This window comes from Trichinella spiralis, assembly GCF_000181795.1.
Source record: "Trichinella spiralis strain ISS 195 chromosome Unknown Scfld2, whole genome shotgun sequence".
NCBI lineage: Eukaryota > Metazoa > Nematoda > Enoplea > Trichinellida > Trichinellidae > Trichinella > Trichinella spiralis.
The window spans coordinates 11,064,970-11,085,192 of NW_003526941.1; the positions used below are offsets into that span (position 1 = coordinate 11,064,970).

At 37.5% G+C, this 20,223-nt stretch overlaps 4 protein-coding genes across 4 annotated transcripts; all 4 read left to right on the forward strand.

Annotated features, from left to right (window-relative positions):
- The first annotated feature begins 1,760 nt into the window (after window positions 1-1,760).
- On the forward strand, window positions 1,761-2,138 carry Tsp_07875 (hypothetical protein). Its single transcript, XM_003381284.1, has one exon. It carries the CDS (start codon window positions 1,761-1,763, stop codon window positions 2,136-2,138), a length of 378 nt encoding a protein of 125 aa, XP_003381332.1.
- Window positions 2,139-4,596: 2,458 nt separating this feature from the next.
- On the forward strand, window positions 4,597-6,411 carry Tsp_07874 (frizzled-8). The gene has a single exon (XM_003381285.1). The coding sequence runs from the start codon at window positions 4,597-4,599 to the stop codon at window positions 6,409-6,411; it is 1,815 nt and encodes a 604-aa protein (XP_003381333.1).
- A 2,481-nt stretch (window positions 6,412-8,892) lies between these two features.
- On the forward strand, window positions 8,893-13,364 carry Tsp_07873 (transcription factor E2F5). The gene is made up of 9 exons (XM_003381286.1): window positions 8,893-8,927; window positions 9,167-9,564; window positions 10,045-10,196; window positions 10,324-10,433; window positions 10,516-10,648; window positions 10,767-10,913; window positions 11,180-11,296; window positions 11,355-11,619; window positions 12,082-13,364. Exons 1-9 carry the CDS (start codon window positions 8,893-8,895, stop codon window positions 13,362-13,364), a joined length of 2,640 nt encoding a protein of 879 aa, XP_003381334.1.
- A 952-nt stretch (window positions 13,365-14,316) lies between these two features.
- Window positions 14,317-20,073, forward strand: Tsp_07872 (1-pyrroline-5-carboxylate dehydrogenase). Its single transcript, XM_003381287.1, has 24 exons — window positions 14,317-14,402; window positions 14,470-14,684; window positions 14,731-14,803; window positions 14,880-14,981; window positions 15,088-15,262; window positions 15,318-15,430; window positions 15,490-15,609; window positions 15,676-15,801; window positions 15,866-15,977; window positions 16,059-16,152; window positions 16,232-16,365; window positions 16,451-16,543; window positions 16,631-16,669; window positions 17,002-17,147; window positions 17,272-17,458; window positions 17,520-17,567; window positions 17,662-17,829; window positions 17,888-18,112; window positions 18,178-18,439; window positions 18,502-18,698; window positions 18,758-18,955; window positions 19,025-19,146; window positions 19,218-19,445; window positions 19,740-20,073. The coding sequence occupies exons 1-24, from the start codon at window positions 14,317-14,319 to the stop codon at window positions 20,071-20,073; spliced, it is 3,597 nt and encodes a 1,198-aa protein (XP_003381335.1).
- The last annotated feature ends 150 nt before the right edge of the window (window positions 20,074-20,223 follow it).

Consider the following 20,223-nt stretch of genomic DNA (forward strand, 5'->3'; position numbering starts at 1 on the left):
AAGTCGATTATGATAAGATGGATTTAATTTTTTTTCTTTTATTTGTTTTGTTTTTTGACAATAGTTTTTTTTGAAAAAAATTAATAATCAATATTTTCGGATGAAATTATTGATATTTTTCATAAAAAATGCATTATTCAATTAATGGAGAAATATTATTTCGTCGAACGTGAATGCCGCCATTGATAATTCTTTCAACAACTGTCACAGTGCAATATAATTTATGAATTTTCTTCGACAAAAAGGGGAAAATATTTTGTCATTTGAATTTACATTTTTTTCTCTTTGTTTGCTTACAACAACCAACCGTTGACGGGTTTTTTTTCTCCCATGTTACTAAATTTGCAATTCAACATTGTTGAAAAGGTCTTTTACGCGTTGGTCTCAGAAAGAAAAAAAAAATATATATATAAATTTAGCATGATCACGTCAACTATAAGACGAGGGAAAAAAACATTCTCAGTGAAAATAATTACTAATTTTCTGGATTATTTTGAAAATAATAAAATTTATCTGTCGTGCAACGTTGATCAGTCAGTGATTATAGTTGTATATTATTTTTCAGTGTAGATTGAATAAATTTCAATAGAGAAATTCGAGCTCCAGTCGGCAGTTTCATTTTCACTCACTTCCGCCTGGTGCAGAGCAAGCAAGCAAGCAAGTAGGCAAGCTTATATGCATTTTTTCCACTTTGGCATAAATTTCTGATCGATCTATTTTGCGTTCATTTTTATTTCTTATATCGAAGTGAGTTATTATTTCTTTTTCACAATTAATAATAATAATAATAAATAAATAATAGTTTTGGCGAGAGAGAGAAAAAAAATCCTTTTCTTCTCAAAACAACAATATAAATTAATATATATTTTTTATTTGATAAATTTACTTGTGATCATTGTGAGATTTGATTTTTAAAGACCGGTCGGTCGATGTTGTGTTGTTGATTTTCATACAAATCACGCAAATATATTGTTGTCCAGTGAACGTAGTGGTAGGAATTTTTGCCAAGGTCGACGACGCGAAAATTGAATTTCTCTTCACTTTACGCACATTTTTACAACAACACTGTCAGCATTTATTTCTTCCATCAATTGACGTGTCAATAAGCATTTTTCAGTTCACCAAAAATGAACATCCACACAATTATTACCACCGTCGCGTTGTTGTTTGTTGGTCAATTTATTCCAATTTCAACAATCATCGTTCAGCATCAATAATTCACTGTGAGTATTAATTATTTAAATTTTATAAATTCAAATAAAATATTCATATGATTGTGAAATTGGAAAAAAAATATTATTACAGTTTACTGTCGTCATTTACCGTATGAATAGCTCGTTTGTTTTTCTTTTTTTATTCCATTCAATAAATGAAGAAGAAAAATTAATCCGCTAACACGTCGAAATGTGATAATAATAATAGTAATAATAATTAATCGTTTTACACTTGCATAGTTCACATTTGTGAAAAAATGTTTCCAGAAATCAGCATTCCAATTATTTGGTAAAAATGTAAAGTTCATGGTCATTTATTACTTACTTTTATTGCAATTATTTTCCACAATAATAATAATAATAATAATAATAGTAATGTATAGATAGGTTGGGAATTTTTGTTGAAAAGGTCGAATTAGGTGCGTTCATCATTTGTCAATGACGGCGGTTAGTGTCAGCGTGGTTGTCAAAATAGAGGATGAATAGCGGAAAAAGGGGGCGGTCCGTCGTCGTCGTCGTCGTTGCGGGCATCAATTCAATATCGATATGTCCTGCGGTGACAGTTCCAGGTTTTCCATGCGTGACCCGGCTAACATGGAAGCTTACTTTATGCTTATGCTCCTCCTCCTCCTCTTCTTCTTCATCCTGCTACTGCCACTTGCCCCAAACGAACAAATAGGAAAAAAAATGGCGGGACGAAAAAATTGCTACTCATTGGCTTATTGTTCAGCTAGTACAAAGCTTGGTCAATTTTCGCACAGCCAATTAGTCCCGTGTAAACAGGTCGACGGGACAATGGTCGCCAGCCGGCAAACAATGAACCCTTTTTGTAGTGGTCATTGTTTTCCTGGTCGACCGAATGTTCGTGGTCATTCTAACCGCTGGCCTTGTTCCTGGGACTCCGCCCTTTTCGCGCGCTGCTGACCGGCACCACATGACGTCCAGTCGACCCTCAATCTGCTGCCCGTTGACCGAACCGTTTCTTCCTCTCTCGCCACTTGGCACTCGGACTGAGCAAACATTTAACTACAACAACAGCCACAGCTAATAATAGTGCTCCTACTACTACTACTACTAGCACAGCTTAATAATCTGTTCGACTGGGGCCATCCAGACTAATCATTTCATAGTTGCACTAGCAGTAGCAGCGGTCATGTCTGCTGGTCGGTCGGTCAGTGAGTTTTGGAAATTTTTCAGTCGTGCAAATTATTAATAATAATAATTATTATTATTATTATTTCTCCTCTCTCTCTCTCTCTCTCACGTCTATATCAAGCAGGTCAAGCGGAAAAGTTGGTTTTATTTTTTTAAAGTAAGCTTTAAAATTTTAAATAAAATGCAAATAATATAATAATTACTCGCATATTAGAGAATTTTGACTAAATTTGATTGTTGATTTTCTGTATACGGTGGATATTTTGGAAAAATCACTGTTGTCTATAAGCAATGCTTTGACGTGGCTCAATTTTGACGCGACCGATGGAATCGAATTTGACAACTCGTTCGATTGAAAGCCTAGCAGTGTCAATATTCTCTGAGCTCTTGTCTTTCCATTTGCTAAATAAACAGGTTTTTCCCTTTTCTCTTCTTCTTCTTCTTCTTCTTTCTCTTTTCTCTTTACTCTTTACTCTTCTGCACACACATACGCACAACACTATATTATTTAATTATTTTCATTATTATTGATTTCAAATTTCAAATTTTCTTCATTTTTATATAGGTAGGAATTATTATTATTATTATTAATTTTTTAAACTGTTTTTTTTGTATTTTATAAAAATTCATTATTGTATACATTGAAATGATTCATAAATTTCAATTAACTAACTAACTGATTTGCTGGATAGCTAAGTTAGCTAACTGACTAACCAGCTAACTAAGCCAAGCTAAGCTAGCTGTTAAAACATGTTCGTCTGCTTTCGTCGTCGTCATGTTTTTCTTGTTATTCTTGTTGTTGTTGCTGTGCGGTTAGAGACCAACCAACTCGTCATTGAAGCTTCAGTTTAACGTCCATTTATACAACAATATTTTTTTAAAAACGTTTAATAATTTCTTATTTATGTTATGTTATGTTTGTTTTTTCAAAAAAAATTATCCTCACGAAAATAATCAATTTTTTCCTATAAATTTACATCTTTATCCGGTCGATTATTTTTTCATTGTGCTTTTTACTCATTTTATATTAGACTGTGTGTGTGTGTGACCCATTTTGTTTCCTGTTTTCTACTGCCACGCCCACTCGCCATTAGAGGCGGAGCAACGCAGCAGTGGCGTTTTCACTTTTTGACATATCAAACATCGCCTTCGCTATGGAAAACCCTCCCCCCCCCCAGATCCGACTGTTCAAACTTTACTGCTTCTTTGATTGGGATTGCGTGGGCGTAGTTTGCTCTATGCTTGGCATAAAAAGCATCAGCCAACAGCATCATCATCATCATCATCATTGTTATATATTATTAGTTTGGCATATTTTCAACGTTCAACATCTGCTGGTCTTACTTCATTTTCGTTCATTGTTATTAGCCCCGGGCAGTGTGTGCATTATATTTCTATGAAGCATTTCTGAAAAGCCAATGAATGATGAACACACGCGCGTACACGTCTATTTTATTTATATGCATGCATATTATTGCCATTTTGCTTCTTCATAATTCTTTATTTTTGCAACCTTATGCCGGCTGTCTGTTTCGGCTAATGAATTTCTATCCACTCCACCTCAGTTGGACAAGTGCCGGGCAAAAGCTTGGCAAGCGATCGATTTTCTAGCTTCTAGCTTGGCTGACTGGGCAAGCTGGCTGGTTAGCTTGCTTGCTTGCTTGCTTGCTTGCCTACTTTCTGCTGCTGCTGCTGCTGCTGCTTTGGTTTCACTTTGATAGCTAATTGCGACCACCATCGGATAATCAACTTATGCTTAATAATTCATATAACGCAGCACGTTGGTCGATGCATGGCGTGCTTGGTAAAAACCTTCCACGCTTATTATATCAGTAAATGGACAATTTCTGCTGACACTGGTTCTCTCGCTTCAGTCCACTGTCAGGCACATTAATTGCTACAGCGAACGTGTCACTGTATATGTTCACGTTCACACTGGTCACCACCTTGACCTTAGACCGTTCGCAATTGTTCTACGGATACAACAATTGCCAGTTCTGCTTTCCCACCGAGCGAACATGGAAGAGGAGGGGAAAAATTGATTTATCCCATAAATTACTCGCTCGCTTATCATCGTCATTATTACTGTTGTATATTGAAAAAATATTTAGTTTTTTTTCTTCTGATTTTCAGGTAACTCTGGTGCTGTTTGGATAAGAAGACTGCACAGAGCAACAGTGAGGAATAAAAAGAAAGAAGAAGAGATTGACCACTGACGACGCGCGTCATGCTGACGCCGATGCTGTTCTCACTGCAGCTTTATTACGCAGTTACGGTGGTCGCGTTCGGCAAACCTTTCTCCAACACTGGTCAACAAGCCCAGTACCGACGATGTCAGGAGATCAGCATCCCGATGTGCAAGTCGATCGGCTACAATATGACCCAAATGCCCAACCAATTCAACCACCAAACCCAAGAAGAAGCCGGCATGGAAGTGCACCAGTTCTGGCCGCTGGTCGAAATCAACTGCAGTCCGGATTTGCGTTTTTTCCTCTGCAGCATGTACACGCCGATTTGCATAGCGGATTATCCGAAACCGTTGCCGGCCTGCAGGTCGGTATGCGAACGGGCCAGGGCCGGCTGCGCGCCACTGATGCGCCAGTACGGTTTCGAATGGCCCCCGAATTTGGACTGCGACAAGTTGCCGGTCTTCGGTCAGCCGGATCAGTTGTGCATGGATTCGAACCAAACTGAACAACAGCAGAGCAGCAGCAACAACAACGCCGGCTCCGGTTTTGGCTCGTCTACCGTACGACCAACCGGCCGACGCCCTCCAACGTTCGACCAGTCGCCCACGTCGAGGTTCGCATGTTCGTGCCAGTGCAGGGCGCCGTTCGTGCCGGTGGCCAGCTCGGACGCCCAAGTGGGCAACGTTTCGCATTGCACTTATCCGTGTCGTGGTCTGTTCATGAGCTCTGAAAATCACCACTTTGTCACGTTTTGGATCGGTCTTTGGGCAGTTTTGTGCTTCATGTCGACCCTGGTCACCGTTTTGACTTTTCTGATCGACATGCATCGTTTCCATTATCCGGAAAGGCCGATCATTTTCTTATCGTTTTGTTATCTCATGGTAAGCGGTGGATATTTAATCCGGTTGGTGGTTGGTCACGATCCAGTCGCCTGCGACGGTTCAGCTATAAGGACCGGCTCCAGTGGCAGCGGTCCGGCCGCTGTGTGTACAGTTGTATTTTTGTTGACGTACTTTTTCAGCATGGCGAGTTCAGTTTGGTGGGTGGTGTTGTCGTTGACGTGGTTCTTAGCTGCCGGCTTGAAGTGGAGCAACGAGGCCATAAGCGGCTATTCGCCGTACTTTCACATGTTCGCCTGGGCGTTACCTTCGGTGAAAACGGTCGCCATTCTGGCCTTATCCGCCGTGGACGGTGATCCGATCAGCGGCATCTGCTCCGTCGGCAATACCGACGTCAGCTGGTTGCGCTGGTTCGTCCTCGGACCACTGTTCGCCTACCTGGTGTTGGGCGTGTTCTTTCTGATGGCCGGCTTCGTCTCGTTGGTACGCATCCATCATATTGTCAAACAGCAGCAGGGCTTGTCGAAAATTGAAAAGCTCGAAAAGCTGATGGTTCGAATTGGCATTTTCAGCGTGCTCTACACAATACCGGCGACCATACTGATCGGCTGCTATTTCTACGAGCAACACTACCGAGTGCTTTGGGAAATTGGGATCACGTGCCAAGGTCCGGACTGCGCCCTGGCCACCGGCCGTGCTCATCAGCCGACCAAGCCCGAATTCAGCATTGCCGTGTTGAAGTATTTCATGTGCCTGGTGGTCGGCATCACGTCCGGCATTTGGATCTGGTCGCCGAAAACGTTGGACTCTTGGAAGCGTTTCTGCTTGCGTCTTTGCTGTTGCAGACCCGCCTCCAGAGGCGACCGTCGGACCATCGTTGGCGCCACGCACGGCGGCAAGCCGCTCTACGTGCCCACCGAAGCGATCATCATCAAATCCCACACGGATGTGAGCAGCGGTGCCGGTGCCAGTGCCGGCGGTTATGCCAGACATTATCCTGTCAATCATTTGTGAAAGATGTTTGCAACAATCCACATACAACAACAACAACAACGAAGCAAATTTTTTTTAATGAACAAGTGGAAATTTTAGTAGAAAAAAAATACACATCTATTGATTGACTGACTGACTGATTGATTGATTGATGATTGATATGAAAAGTGGCCATTTGTTGTTCGTACCTAATCGATTGTGGCAGGTTCCACATTCGTTCCGTGCAGCCATACTGGCACTGACCGACGACACCACACACACACACACACACAGGCATTCTTCTTGCAAATTATTCAACACAAGCAATGCAAATACAACAAAGCACACATACAAACAAGCAGGGTATATTTATTTATTTGTGTATTTATTTTTATTATCATGTCTGTTTTATTCTTGGTATATTCTAAATTTTTCACCTCTTTTTTTTTAAAAAATTTTATTTTCTACTCGTCCTCTTTTTTCCCTCTTGACAATTGTTTGTTACATTTACACACTAATTATTATTGTTCGTTGAACAGAGAAGATGGTATTTTTTCAATTATAATACTGGGTTTACACCATCGAAGAAGAGCTTTATTCCATTCATCATTGTGTGGCTGTGCCGAATTGGCTAGCTAACTAATAACCGAGCTTGTTTTCTCAATTGTTGGAGAAAATGAAAATTTTTTTTGATTGACCGTTTTATATTTTTATTAAAAAATGATAATGATAATGTGGAATTGGACAAGCAAGTGTGCGTGCACGTGCGGATTGTCCCTCCCCTTCCCTTCCTCAACGTTATCCGTGTATATTGTCAACCGCTCTGTGTCACACTTTCGACCTTTTCTTTTTGTCAATTGTTTTGTTATTATTAATATATTGTCATTTTGAAATAAATGATGATAATGATGATGATCATCAATATTAATAAATAATGAATGAATGAATTCTGTACATAATAATCGAGAAAACAGAATCCATTATTCAAATATCCCTTCGAACGTTCGACAGATATTGGTGGACAATTTTTGCATAAATTTTTGCCAAAGCAGCAATTTTCGAAGGCCAAAAGTGAAAACAAGTCTTCACCACCTACACTTTAGCCTACGTTTTTGCACAGACAGAATCAATCAAGAAATACTTGTTTTGACAATTTTTCAAAAATATCTCACCCACCTACATACTATTTACTAGCTGGTCATTATTTGATGCAAAATTTTAAACTACTATTTCAAATGCAAATGGAAAAAAAAGAGACATTTATCATTCATACATTCATTCATTTATTCGTTCGTTCATTCTTGCTTTTTTAAGCATTCAACATGTCAACAAAATTAATGAAATGCTTTTCAACTGCAAAGGTGCGTGTACGCACACACACAATAGAGAGTTTCAAACTTCGTCAACTAAATTTATATAAATATTTGGTGACACTTGCATATGATGCGAAAAAAATTGATCTGCTTGTCATTCTACTCTGCATATGTTGTTGCTTTTTTTCCATTCAATCTGCCAGTTGTCGGTCAAATTGTGTACATACATGGTGATGAATGAATTCACTGGCCGCAATCGCTTTCCCAAACAGTTCGAGTAATATGTTTTTTATTTGTTAACTAAAAAAAATTTAATTTTTTGCAATTCACTGCATCGATCAATTGTGACAGACTGGTGGCTAGTTATGCTGCCAGTGCGCGCGTAATTGAGAAAAAAGCAATGACCGACGGCAGCAGTTAGCAGCAGCAGACTGTAGGCAATTTTTTTTAAAAAAATATCATAATAGTGATCAGAAGTGATTTATGATTTACATTTATATTGAAAAAAAATAAAAATAATCACATTGAATGTATGTTGAACTGTATTAACATTACTTGATTTTCATTACTGTAAGTTGGAAAAAGAAATTCACTTTTCTTCGGCATTTCAGTTTTAGCCAATGAATTTCATCACATACTACAAGCAAATTACGCTGTTTTGCTTTTTTGATGGTTAGTAAATTAATTTATAAACTATGGAACATGTGGTACATTTAGTTTTTTTAATGCAAGCAAAATTGTCAATAAGGTATACATATACATATGTCAAGATGTTACAATGCATCTTATTTACTTATTACATGTCAATGTTTATTTTGTGTGTAAATATCAAAAATTATCCCCTCGTTTTAAACAATTGAAAAGCTTATCTATTGCACAAGTACTGGTCGATTCATTCATTTTCTTTAAATTAAGTATTTATAATGTTTCATTTTTACTTTATTACAATTTTTTTCAGATTGTACGGCAACTCAAAAGTTATACATTTCTAATTTAATAGTTTCAACTTGCATATGAACAATTGAACAACTGTTGTGCAGACTTGATTGTGTTTATACTGCAATGGTATAAAATTCTTGCACGTTCGAATCAATGTTAATAGGATTGTGATATTTTTTTACTGTTTTCACTTGTTTACGTCTTGTTTTTAAAACGCGATAAATTAAAATTTGAATTTCAGAAACAGTTTAACATTTTCAGAAAATGTCGAATGAATGCAGCAGCTTCAATTTGCGTTGATGTTCAGTTCGCTTTCACTGGTCAGGCTTATTAATTAAAGGAGAAAATTTTGCCAACGACTCCCAATGCCGGTAAATGCTGCTTCTTTGTTGTGCTGCTGCTGCCGCCGCCAAAGAACAAGTTCTAAGACAGATGAGGACAAATTTCACATCATATCCGAAGAACAGGAAGGTTATCCGTCCAGGCATGGGAGAAGTTTGTTGAAACTTGTTGAGGATGATTTTAATGTGTGATGCATATTTCAGTTCGTGCACAAGTGAAATTTGTGACTCGTTTGTGCAAAAATCCGAATCAATTCCGTCCGTTGAAGATGACGAGTCGACAATGACGAAAATTGTACTCCAAACCAAACGGGATGTCATTGACATTGGGACGTTGGACGCGGAAACGACAGAAACACGGGAACACATAGACCGAGCACGTCGTTACAATTTAACGTTGAGCCATTTGAGCGGCTCACCTCCATTTCACCAGATGTCGTCAAGCATGATCTTGGGTGCTGTGACGTCGGTGGAGATGGCGCTCACGCATCCACCGTTGTCAGAGCAAACGTTGCTTCGTTATCACCGCATTGCCGGAGATTTGATGACCGCCTTCAGTGACATGAAAATTGAGCCAGTTGAAAATGTTTACGTATCTTTCAGTGAGATGCGATGAAGGTTACTTCTTTCTTTTTTTTCTTCTCTGAAGTGTCACCTATAACTTCTGCAATGGTGCAATTTTGTATTTTAAAAATAAATTCACTGAATTCTAATATATTGACTTGCGAATTGTCGAAATGACTGAAAATTTCAAATTGGTAGTGAAATTTAAGGAGAAGAAATTTTCTTTTGTTTAGTATTACTATCCACTATTACTGTAGTCAATGGGAATACATTTTTGTTAATGGATATTAAAATATGTTTTAAAATTTAAATATCAGTTAAAAAATTAAAAACAATAATTATTGTTGTAATTTTCAGTTGAATAAATTAAAATTCAACTGGGTCAGTGAATTTATCAACAAATACAGTAATCCATCGGTTGTTACTTTAGTACTCTTAACTGTTTATAGTGTTATTGAAAACGACATATTGCTGAGACGACATTTGTGGATTGTTTTGCCTTATAATCATGATGTCAGATGATGAAGAATTCGATGATGTTGTAGAACCCGGTGCTTATGGTCACTCTTCGCCAATTGGTGCTCGCGCTGAAAAATCGTTGGGCTTGTTGACTCAGAAATTCTTGAAAGTTCTCCAAGAAGCCAAAGATGGTGTTGTTGATTTGAACGTTGTAAGTTAATTTTGAATTTGCTCGTGAAATTTATTTTAATTTATTTGATTATTTTTAAATTTATATTAGCACAGATTGCTTCTGGCTGTTGATTTTTTTTTGTTAAATATTTTTTTTCATATGTTAGGCTGCTGATCGACTGAAAGTGAAGCAGAAGCGACGCATTTATGATATTACAAACGTTTTGGAAGGTGTCGGATTGATTGAAAAGAAGTCAAAGAACAGCGTGCAGTGGAAGTGAGTTTGAATTTCAATTAATAATCAGTGAATAATTAATTTATTCACTTTTTAATTTTAATTAAAATGGGATCATTCTCAGAGGTGGAGCAGTTGGCAAGCTGGGTGAACTGAACCCATCCGCCACAGAGGCGCTGTTCAATTTGAAACTCGAATTGACGGAACAAGAACGAGTCGAACGCAGCTTGGACAGTCATATCAAATGGTTGAAACAGGTACATGCGATGTTTATGCGATTGTTTTTACTTTTGCTTCTTAAAATTTAAACGCAAACAGCAGACAAACAACCAGCATGTGCTTGTTTTGCAGATTAAAAATGATGATAATTTTTAGAGTATAAAAAACGTCATTGAAGCTGACAACAATTCCGATGCTTACTACGTAAATGAAAAAGAGTTGGCCGCATATATTCCCGGGTCGACAGTATTTGCTATCAAAGCAGATACTGGTACTGATCTGGAAGTGCCTTTTCCGTACAAGGTGATTTTATATTTGGGGAAATAGCGTAAGATTAAAAAAAAGAAATTTTTTTAAAAAATATTTTGAACAACACCTTTTCAATGTTTCAGCAATGTTGCTAAATAAACAGGGCGAGTCAGTTTTTAAGAAAGTAACACATGATTTTTTTGTGTTGTTTTTGTACATTTTGATCCGTTTCATTTGATGTCAGTGATGATGAAATTTCAATACTGTAATTGTAATAATATTAAAGAAGAAGGGAGAGTATTTTTTTTATTTCTTTTCAGAGTGAGAATGATACTACAGTGTACGCGTTGTTGGTTAAAAGTGAAGAACTACCGATTGACGTGTTTCTGGTTAGAGATTTGGCTCGTGAGATCAATATTGACAATCTCACGATGCCGGTAATAAATGTGAAATTGTTTGGTTGTCTTTTATAAATTGATGATGAGCATTTTCCAGGATGAGGATCGGTTTTCAAAGGAAGTGGATCCGCCAGTTGCATCTCCGGTCGCGTTGCAACGGACGAGCTCTATATCCGGCGGTGCAATCAGTCGAGCACTGAACGGTCGAAGTGTTTCGATAAAACGAGAGCCTGAATTGTTGAATCAGCCCGAGATTACTCCGGTTATTTGTAAGCAGTTGTGTTTGATTTTTCTTTTCTGTTCACTTCAAATTTCCCTTTATACAGCGGAACCGAAATCCAAGCCGTGGCTAATACGTCTGAGTCCGCCGGCAAGCGATGGCGATTATTACATGAATTCCAATTTTAGCCTCTCCCTTCATCAGCTTTACCGAGGACAAAAATAACAAGAGCTGAACAACAGCTCATGATTGTTTTCTCTCCCCTTTCCCCTTCCTCTTTTTTTTACTTTTACACGTCTAGTACCACTTTACCACGTTGCTGAATGCCCAAGATGAATCTTTTACAAGCAGATCTTATTTAATAAATTTTGTTTTTTTTAAATTATCAGTAGTCAGTGATTGTCAAAGATGTTTTATAATAAAAAGCATCAGCGGAAAACCTGCTGCATGTATATTATATGTATATGTATATTTGTATATATGTATTTATTGCCATTGTCATCATGATCATATTTCTTTTGTTATTATTTATTTATTTCTTTTAAAAATTCTTTAAACTACTGATTTGTTGTTCATAGGTGATTTTGCTTTGTGAATGTTTCAGAAATGATCACATCCACCTTTTCCTATGTAGATACGTTGAATTGTACATTGCTTGTGCGTCATCTGCCGGCTTGTCTGACCGATTCGGACAAGATGAGTTTGTTGTCACAGTTTGGCGCTTGTCGGGTTCGAGTGATGAGCTCTGACGGTCCGTTGAAGCATTGCGCGTTTGCTTCATTTCGAAGTGTCCAAGAGGCGAGAGTTGCCCTGCTTCAGTTGCATCAGTTGAATGTGGTAGGAAGTAGATTGGTTGTCACTTGGGCCAGGGCGGAGGATCGCCATTGCATACCGACCGTTTGGGATTCGGCTGGCAGCAGTTGCGCCTCGGAAGAGCTTCGGGGAAGCTTGGAGCAGCAGTTGGCGCGTTGCATGGTCGAGCAAAAATGCCCCACCGTCAGTCAACTGGCCTACCGTTACCCTCGGCCCAATCGGTTGGCTTTGCGTCGGATCTCGTGGTGTTTGGAAAAGTACCCCGAATTCTACACGCAGGTATTGCATCTGATGAACAAGCTCTGCTTGCCTTGTCCGTTCGACGACGACGATGACCAGTGGATTGTCGCGGACATGGAAGACGACCTTCCCGAAACAGAGCTAACCGGCCGTTGTTGGGTTGCTGAGAAGCAGTCGATCGGCTCGGCCGACCGTGATCACTTGAAAAAGCAAATCCGAGCCATCAGAAGTGGAATACTGCCAGCGAAATTAGCCCCCAGAACTGTGGGCGTTGTTCCACGGTCAGCGGCGACCAAGCGTCCCGCTTTGCAGTTCCCTACTGTCCACTTGCGACCACTGCCCGCCGACGGCGGTCCCACCCTTCTCCACTGCTCCGGTGGTTTCGGCACATTCGGCCCGGCACCTTTGCCGAAAGAAAAAGCCGACATTGGCGGTGGTGAATTTTCCGGTGCCATCAAAGCTGCTGAACTATCATTGCCGCTGATCAGCGTCGAAGAAATCCAACGCAATCGCGTTGACCAAGAGCAGATGAAGCTTTTGCCGGCGTTCAAGAACTACAGCCCCGGCGAGCGTTGTTCTCGTCTGTACGTGAAAAATTTGTCCAAACGTGTTACCGATGCGGAGATGAGGCGCATTTTTGGCAATTTTGTCCAAAATGCCGAATCCGAACACCAATTCCACGTCAAAGTGATCCAGACGGGACGTCTGCATGGGCAGGCGTTTTTGGCTTTTGGTTCCGTTGAAGAAGCCGAGGCCGCGTTGCAATCTTGCAACGGCTACATATTGCACGGCAAGCCGATGGTTGTCGCATTTTCCAGGTCGCGTCTCAATTGAATCACACATCAGCAAGTTTAAAGTTTAATAAAATGAAACAAAAACAACTATATATGTATATACCAGAACAGAATAAAATGCTTAAATTGAAATTTTGATCAAATTTATTATCGTTGTTGTTGTTGTTAGTTCCATTTTCCATTCAATAATTCATAACCAACAGCAGCAGTTGTGGTAAAATAGTACAAACCAACAAACAAATAAACAGAAATTTTGCCTACATTTTACAAATAAACAAATGATAAACTTAAAAGTAAGCAGTATGTGCGGATAATTTATTTATTATTCATTTCAAATGATAAAGGTGAATTTGTGTAAAGTCAAGTTTCTTTTTTCATTTTAATCATCATCAATGCTTTGGGGCAATGAATTCATTATTCGCTACATGCATGCAGCATGCAGAGCAGTAGTTTTTGCAAACAAAGAAATCGATCATTCAACCAACCAATCACAACACAGGCGAAAATGGCTAATCAATGAGCAATGACCTGGCTGGACGAATATAAATATTTTTTTTTGACAAATTTGTTAATGGATTAAAATTTTTAAATAAAAATAATATGCGAGATGTACTTTAAATTTATATATAGTTTTTCTCTATTGAACTTTTTTTATAAAGAAAATTGTACATTATGTACTGATTATCACGTATACTGTAGGCAATTTATTGTCAGAGTGCTTTACGCTGAGATAAACAAGTAAGTGATCAGTTTGTCAGTTTTGTAAAGTAGCATCCATTATTTTCTAGAACATTTATTTTCTAGCACTTCTTCCGTCATTGTGAATTATGTAAAGAATAAAAAAAATCTTTTTTTTAAACATTTAACAGCTTTTTATTTTCTTAATTTTATGAATGTTTTTCCATAAAAGATAATTACGGAAAGTATTTTCGCGTGTAAAGTTGTAATACGTATTGCTTTTGATTTTATTTTATAGCTCAAGTTTTTCCAAGATGTCCGCCGTAAATAAAAACAACCTCCACCAGCCGGGCACGTCAAACGGTCGAAGCGTCAATTCAACTTCGAGAAATGAAGTGAGGTGTGATGTTGAAAAAATGTGCACATTAAAAGAAACAATAATCAGCATTCAATTTTTTTTTATCTAGATATGATATGCCGTTTAAACCGATGTACTCGAACACGCTGCCTGATGTGCCGTTTGAGGCGAAATTTTTGCCACACCCATTTCCTGCCGATCGGCACGTCAAGTACGAAACAACGATGATGGAACGCGCATACACTGGCGAACTTGTGACGGAAGATGATGTTGGAATTTTCATTGATCTTGTTTTGATTGATAAATACGAGCCGAATCCGAACGGTATGTTTGAAATTATTAGTATTATTATGAAAAATTAATCGTTCAGAACCTGTGCAATTGCATCCCACTGATGAATTGCTCTGCTCAGATGAAGATACATTATTGTCAACTATGAAGAAGTAAATTTATCAATTTAAATAGAAAAGTTTGTTGTTACTGAAAATATTTGAATGTTCTGTTTGTTTTATTTTTTAGGAGTCGTCACGGAACAAAAGCTGTACCGTGGATGAGAAGAACTGAATATATTTCAACGGATTATAGTCGGTTTGGCGTTCAAACGGAACGTCAAGAAACAAAGTATATATTTTGATTATTTTTCTGTACAGTTATAAATATGTTTATTTATTTATTTTAAATATTAATTGATCCAAAAGTGTGTAATGTGTGTGTGACGAAATTTCAGACTCGGCTATCACATTCAAAAAGTGTTGAAAGAAGCTTCTTTGTATCGCGACCGAGAAAGCCAACTCACTGCCATCAACAAGACTTTTGAAGATGCAAAAAAGCCAGTGCGTGAACATTTCAGCAAACGCGATGTTTATGCAGTGGAAGAGTTGCCTTTGTTACCAGATTTTGATGTGAGTTGTTTGTTTTATTTAAAAGTTTAATTTAAATTTAATTTAATTTTTCAAGGCTTGGAAGTATCCTTTTGCTCAAGTTATATTTGACGTTGATCCAGCTCCACGTGATAAAACATCATTAGAAGAAACTTTGGCTACCGATCAAATTTGCAGAGCTATGATTCGGTACAGTAAACTTTATATGAAATGCGAATAAACTATTTTTTGTTGTTTTTTTCTCAAAGGGGTATGATGGATGAAAAAGGCGAACAATTTGTGGCGTATTTTGTGCCAACGTTAGAAACTATTCGAAAGTTGAAATCGGTTGAAGGAAAAGATATTAGTGAAATGGATTTGAGCACGCCGTATTATTTTTGATATATTTGTTTGATTTATTATTTTTTAAAAATAATATTGATTTCAATTTTTAGTTTTGATTTTAAACTATTGCGGGAGTACAATTGGTCGGTCAAGAACAAAGCTTCAGTGGGATATGAGGAGAATCATTTTTTCTCCTTCCGTGATGGACGTGCTTATTATAATGAATTGGAAACTAGGTGATCGGTTTGTTTTTTGATTATGAATTTTATTTTGTGATTTTAAATATTGATTGTTTTGCAGAGTACGTTTGAATCGTCGCAGAGTGAAAGATGGTCACGTGCACAGTGCTGTACCGAATTCACGTTTAATCGTCCGTTACAGGGATTTCAATGATCAAGAATTGGCTGCATTGGTAAAAACATTGTTATTTTTAATTTCATTATTAACAGATAATTGTCTCGCCTGGTTGATTTGGACTGTATTTATTATTTAGAGTGCTCGTTCGATGATTGTAAATCCAATTGAAGAGGAAGACGACGACGACGACGAAGAAGCAGAAGCAGAAAAACATGTTGACGATACTGCTGGTAATTTTGTCGACAAAAGTCATTCATGGTTTTAGTAGTGGTTTTTTATTGTTTTTTTATTGATTATTATTCATTTTAGGCGAGAAAAAATTGGATACTGATCAGAGCAATCAACCACCGGCTAAGGATAATAATAATCAGTGGTCAGATAATGAGGTAAAGTCCGACGAGGGTTCGCCAGTTGTTGAAGAAGAAACGGAAGAAGAAATTGAAGTTGAAGCAGATTGAAAAATGCAAGCAGAGCTCAAATGAGCAAGAATCGCAAGCTATTTTTTATTTTTTGAAAATTGAATTTCAGACGTTCGTTTTAAAGTTTACACTTAATTCTTGTCAAATAAACGGCATCACTTCTACGAAAATTACTGCTATTATATTATTAATCAACATTATTGTTATTAAACAACACCGAACAAACATTATGTTGATATTTTGTAAAATGATATTGATAATTAAACTTTTTTTATATTTTATTTTTAAGAAGCGCTTTGTGATACGTTCCTTTGGACAGCAATGTGCAGTTGGTATTTTTCTACTTTCTTTTCGCAGTGATATATGCAAATCTAAACTTGATTATTCCAAGATTACTGTAAAAAATTGAGACATTTTATAACTTTACGTTTTATTATTCATTATCAATGTAAATTTATTGCCAAATATAAATTTAAAATATTAACGAAATTTATGTCAAAAGTGTTATTATGATGAATTTGTTTTTGATTTAAGCTACAGAATGCTTTTTGATGTATCTGAAAAGTATGAATGTTGAATGTTGTTCAACATTGTAAATTTCAATTGTATTTCGCATTTATTTTGCATCGAAATAAATAAATTAATAAATATGAAATTCAGTTGTTGTTGTTTTTCAAGTTCTTTTCCAAAGAACCATTGAAAACTGGGAAAAGTTGTTCACTTTTCTACATAGTGATGACGCCGATGTTCAATCCAATGAAGAAGATGATTAGCGGCTCAAGACTTGCTTTACGAACATTTTTCAGGTAGACAATATTTTCCATTTAGCCAAATGATTTATTTTTATTTTAATGAAAATTAACTTCAGTTCAATTATCAGAATTGAATTGTCAGAGAAAATAATTTTTTATTTTATCAATGAAATTATAGAACGCTTACTTCGGCAGAATTTTTGAAAACACCTCAAAACGAACCGGTGCTCAGCTACGCTCCGGCAAGCGATGAGAGAATTCAACTTGATCAAGCACTTGCACGTTTGACAAAGCAGGTGAACAACATACATGCCGTTATTGGCAATGAAATGTTCGACTGTGGCTTCACCGCTGAGCAACGTATGGTAAGTTTGATTTCTTTTTTTAAATTTATATTATTTTTTTGCAATGCTTATCATTTTTTAGCCGTTTGATCATAAAGCAGTGTTAGCTCGAGTTGCAGTTTGCGACAAAGTATGTGCAGTGAATTTTGTCTTTTCTAATTGTTTCAGAAGGAATATATATATATATTTTTTTTCTCATTAATTAAAATATTTCTTCTCATCAGAATTTGATCCGAAAAGCCATCGATGTAGCATTGGAAAGTCGTTTGGCTTGGGAACGAATGCCCCTTGAAAAGCGCGCCGAAATATTTTTCAAAGCCGCCGATTTAGCCTCCACCAAATACAGAATGGATCTGAATGCGGCCACCATGCTTGGACAAGTAGGAAGCATAGTTTGTTGTTTATTTTTTTTGAAATTTAAATTCGCTTGTAAATTTATTTATTGAACAGGGAAAAACTGTTGTACAAGCGGAAATTGATGCCGCTTGTGAGCTTGTCGATTTTTGGCGATTCAACGCCTATTATGCGTTGCAATTGGAAAAAGTACGTCTAATTTCGTCGAATGATATTCAAAATGAGCTGCTTTTTCGTGGTTTGCAAGGATTTGTTGCCGCCATTTCGCCATTCAATTTTACCGCAATTGGTAGCAACATGAGCAGTTGCCCAGCTTTGATGGTTTGTTGAATTATTATTATTATTACCGTTGTTGTTGTTGTTGTTGGAAATTTAATTTTTTCAAGGGTAATGTAGTTTTATGGAAACCAGCTAGAACAGCAATGCTTAGCAACTACATTTCATTTCAAATATTGCGCGAAGCTGGCTTGCCTGATGGTGTAATTAATTTTATACCTTCCCAATCGGAAATTTTCGGCCAAGTTGTGCTGTCTAACAGGCATTTAGCTGGCGTCGGCTTTGTTGGCAGTTTGCCAGTTTTTCAACACATTTGGAAAGTAGTTGGCAACAATGTTGAAAATTATGACAATTTTCCCAGACTTTCTGGAGGTAATTGAAATTATGCTAAATTGTACATTATTGAAAAGTAACTGATTTGTTTGTGATTTTAGAATGCGGAGGAAAAAATTTTCATTTTATTCACCATTCGGCTGATTTCAAAACGGCCGTCGCGTGCACAGCTAGAGCGGCTTTTGAATACCAAGGGCAGAAGTGTTCTGCATGTTCACGCCTGTATTTACCGCAGAGTATGTGGCCCGAGTTTAAAGATGCTTTGATTGAAATTTGCAAAGAAATCAAAATTGGAGATGTAAATTTTTATTCTATAATAAAATAATCAACAATTTTGCATCAGTTTTACATTTTCAGCCACGTGACTACAGCGTCTTCATGTCGGCTGTTATTGACCGTCCTGCATTTGAGAACATCTGCAGCTATATTGAGCATGCAAAATCCAGTCCATCCTTGAAACTACTGTACGGTGGTGATTATGATGACGAAAAAGGCTATTTCATCCATCCAACTCTACTGCTGTGCTCAGATCCGAATGACAGAATTATGAAAGAAGTGAGTGTGGACAAAAATTATTAAACTGCACTTGATGATGATTGATTTCATCTTTTGTGACATGTTAAGGAAATTTTTGGTCCTGTTCTTACTGTGATCACGTATCCCGATGCGCAGTGCGATGAAGTGTTGGCGTCGATCAAAGATTCAACCGAATATGCGCTAACTGGTGCTATTTTTGCCCAAGATATGTACGTATTTTTATTTTGACAGAATATACTTGAAAAAAAAGTTTATTACAATTATTTGATGTTCTTTTAAGGAATTTTATAAAGCAAGCTCGCATGGATTTGCGAGAAGCTTGCGGCAATTTTTACGTGAATGACAAATGCACCGGTGCGGTTGTTGGTCAGCAGCCGTTCGGTGGATCGCGAAAATCTGGAACAAACGACAAAGCTGGTGGACCTTATTATGTGTTGAAATGGGTATCTCATTTGGCTGTCAAATCGACCCGCAGTCCAATTCACGAATGGAAGTACCCTTCAATGGGGTAAATCAAACAAAAATTACTTGGATAATTGTCGTTTAATTGAATATGATAGATACTCTGCCCTGATGCTTTTTTGCATTTTTGCACACCAATATGCGTAATATTAAATGTAAAAATGTTTTCATTCATTCGGAACATATTTCAGCACACCTTGATTGATCAACTGCTGGCAATCATAACGCAGCATGTAGTGTTCAGAATCTTCGCAGAGGTTGAATTGATGGCCGTCTTCGGTTTCGAAAATTCCATAATGCTTTACACAGCGCACCTTTAAAAATTGTTGCAACATTAAAGCCAACAAACAGGAAAAGCGAAAAAAATTTCTAACTCTCGCATAGATGTGCTTCGGAGGCTGTGTATTCAACGTCAAATCCAGCATACCATCACTGTCTACATTGAGCATGTACTTTGCCAAAATTTGGTTGTAATTTTGAAACCATTCTATCTGAAATCCAAAGTCAGTGTGTGGATATATATCGAATGTGATCGAATTTTACCTCTTGTTCAGAAAGATTTGTTCGCACTTCAGCCGACAGAACGCTACCTGCTTTCCAACGAAGTTGCTTCAAACGAACCAGGCGATTGTACAAATAAGCTGTCAAGCAACGCTTGTTTCGTTGGATACTGAGATGTCTTGCTTGAATCACTGTGTGCAATTCTGTATCACCTTCTATAGCGGCTTTTCTGTATTGAAAAAAAAAGAAACATGCATTGATTTGCAATTTTTGAAACTGAAAATATCTGCTTACACATCAACCTGATTCGATTGATACAAAGT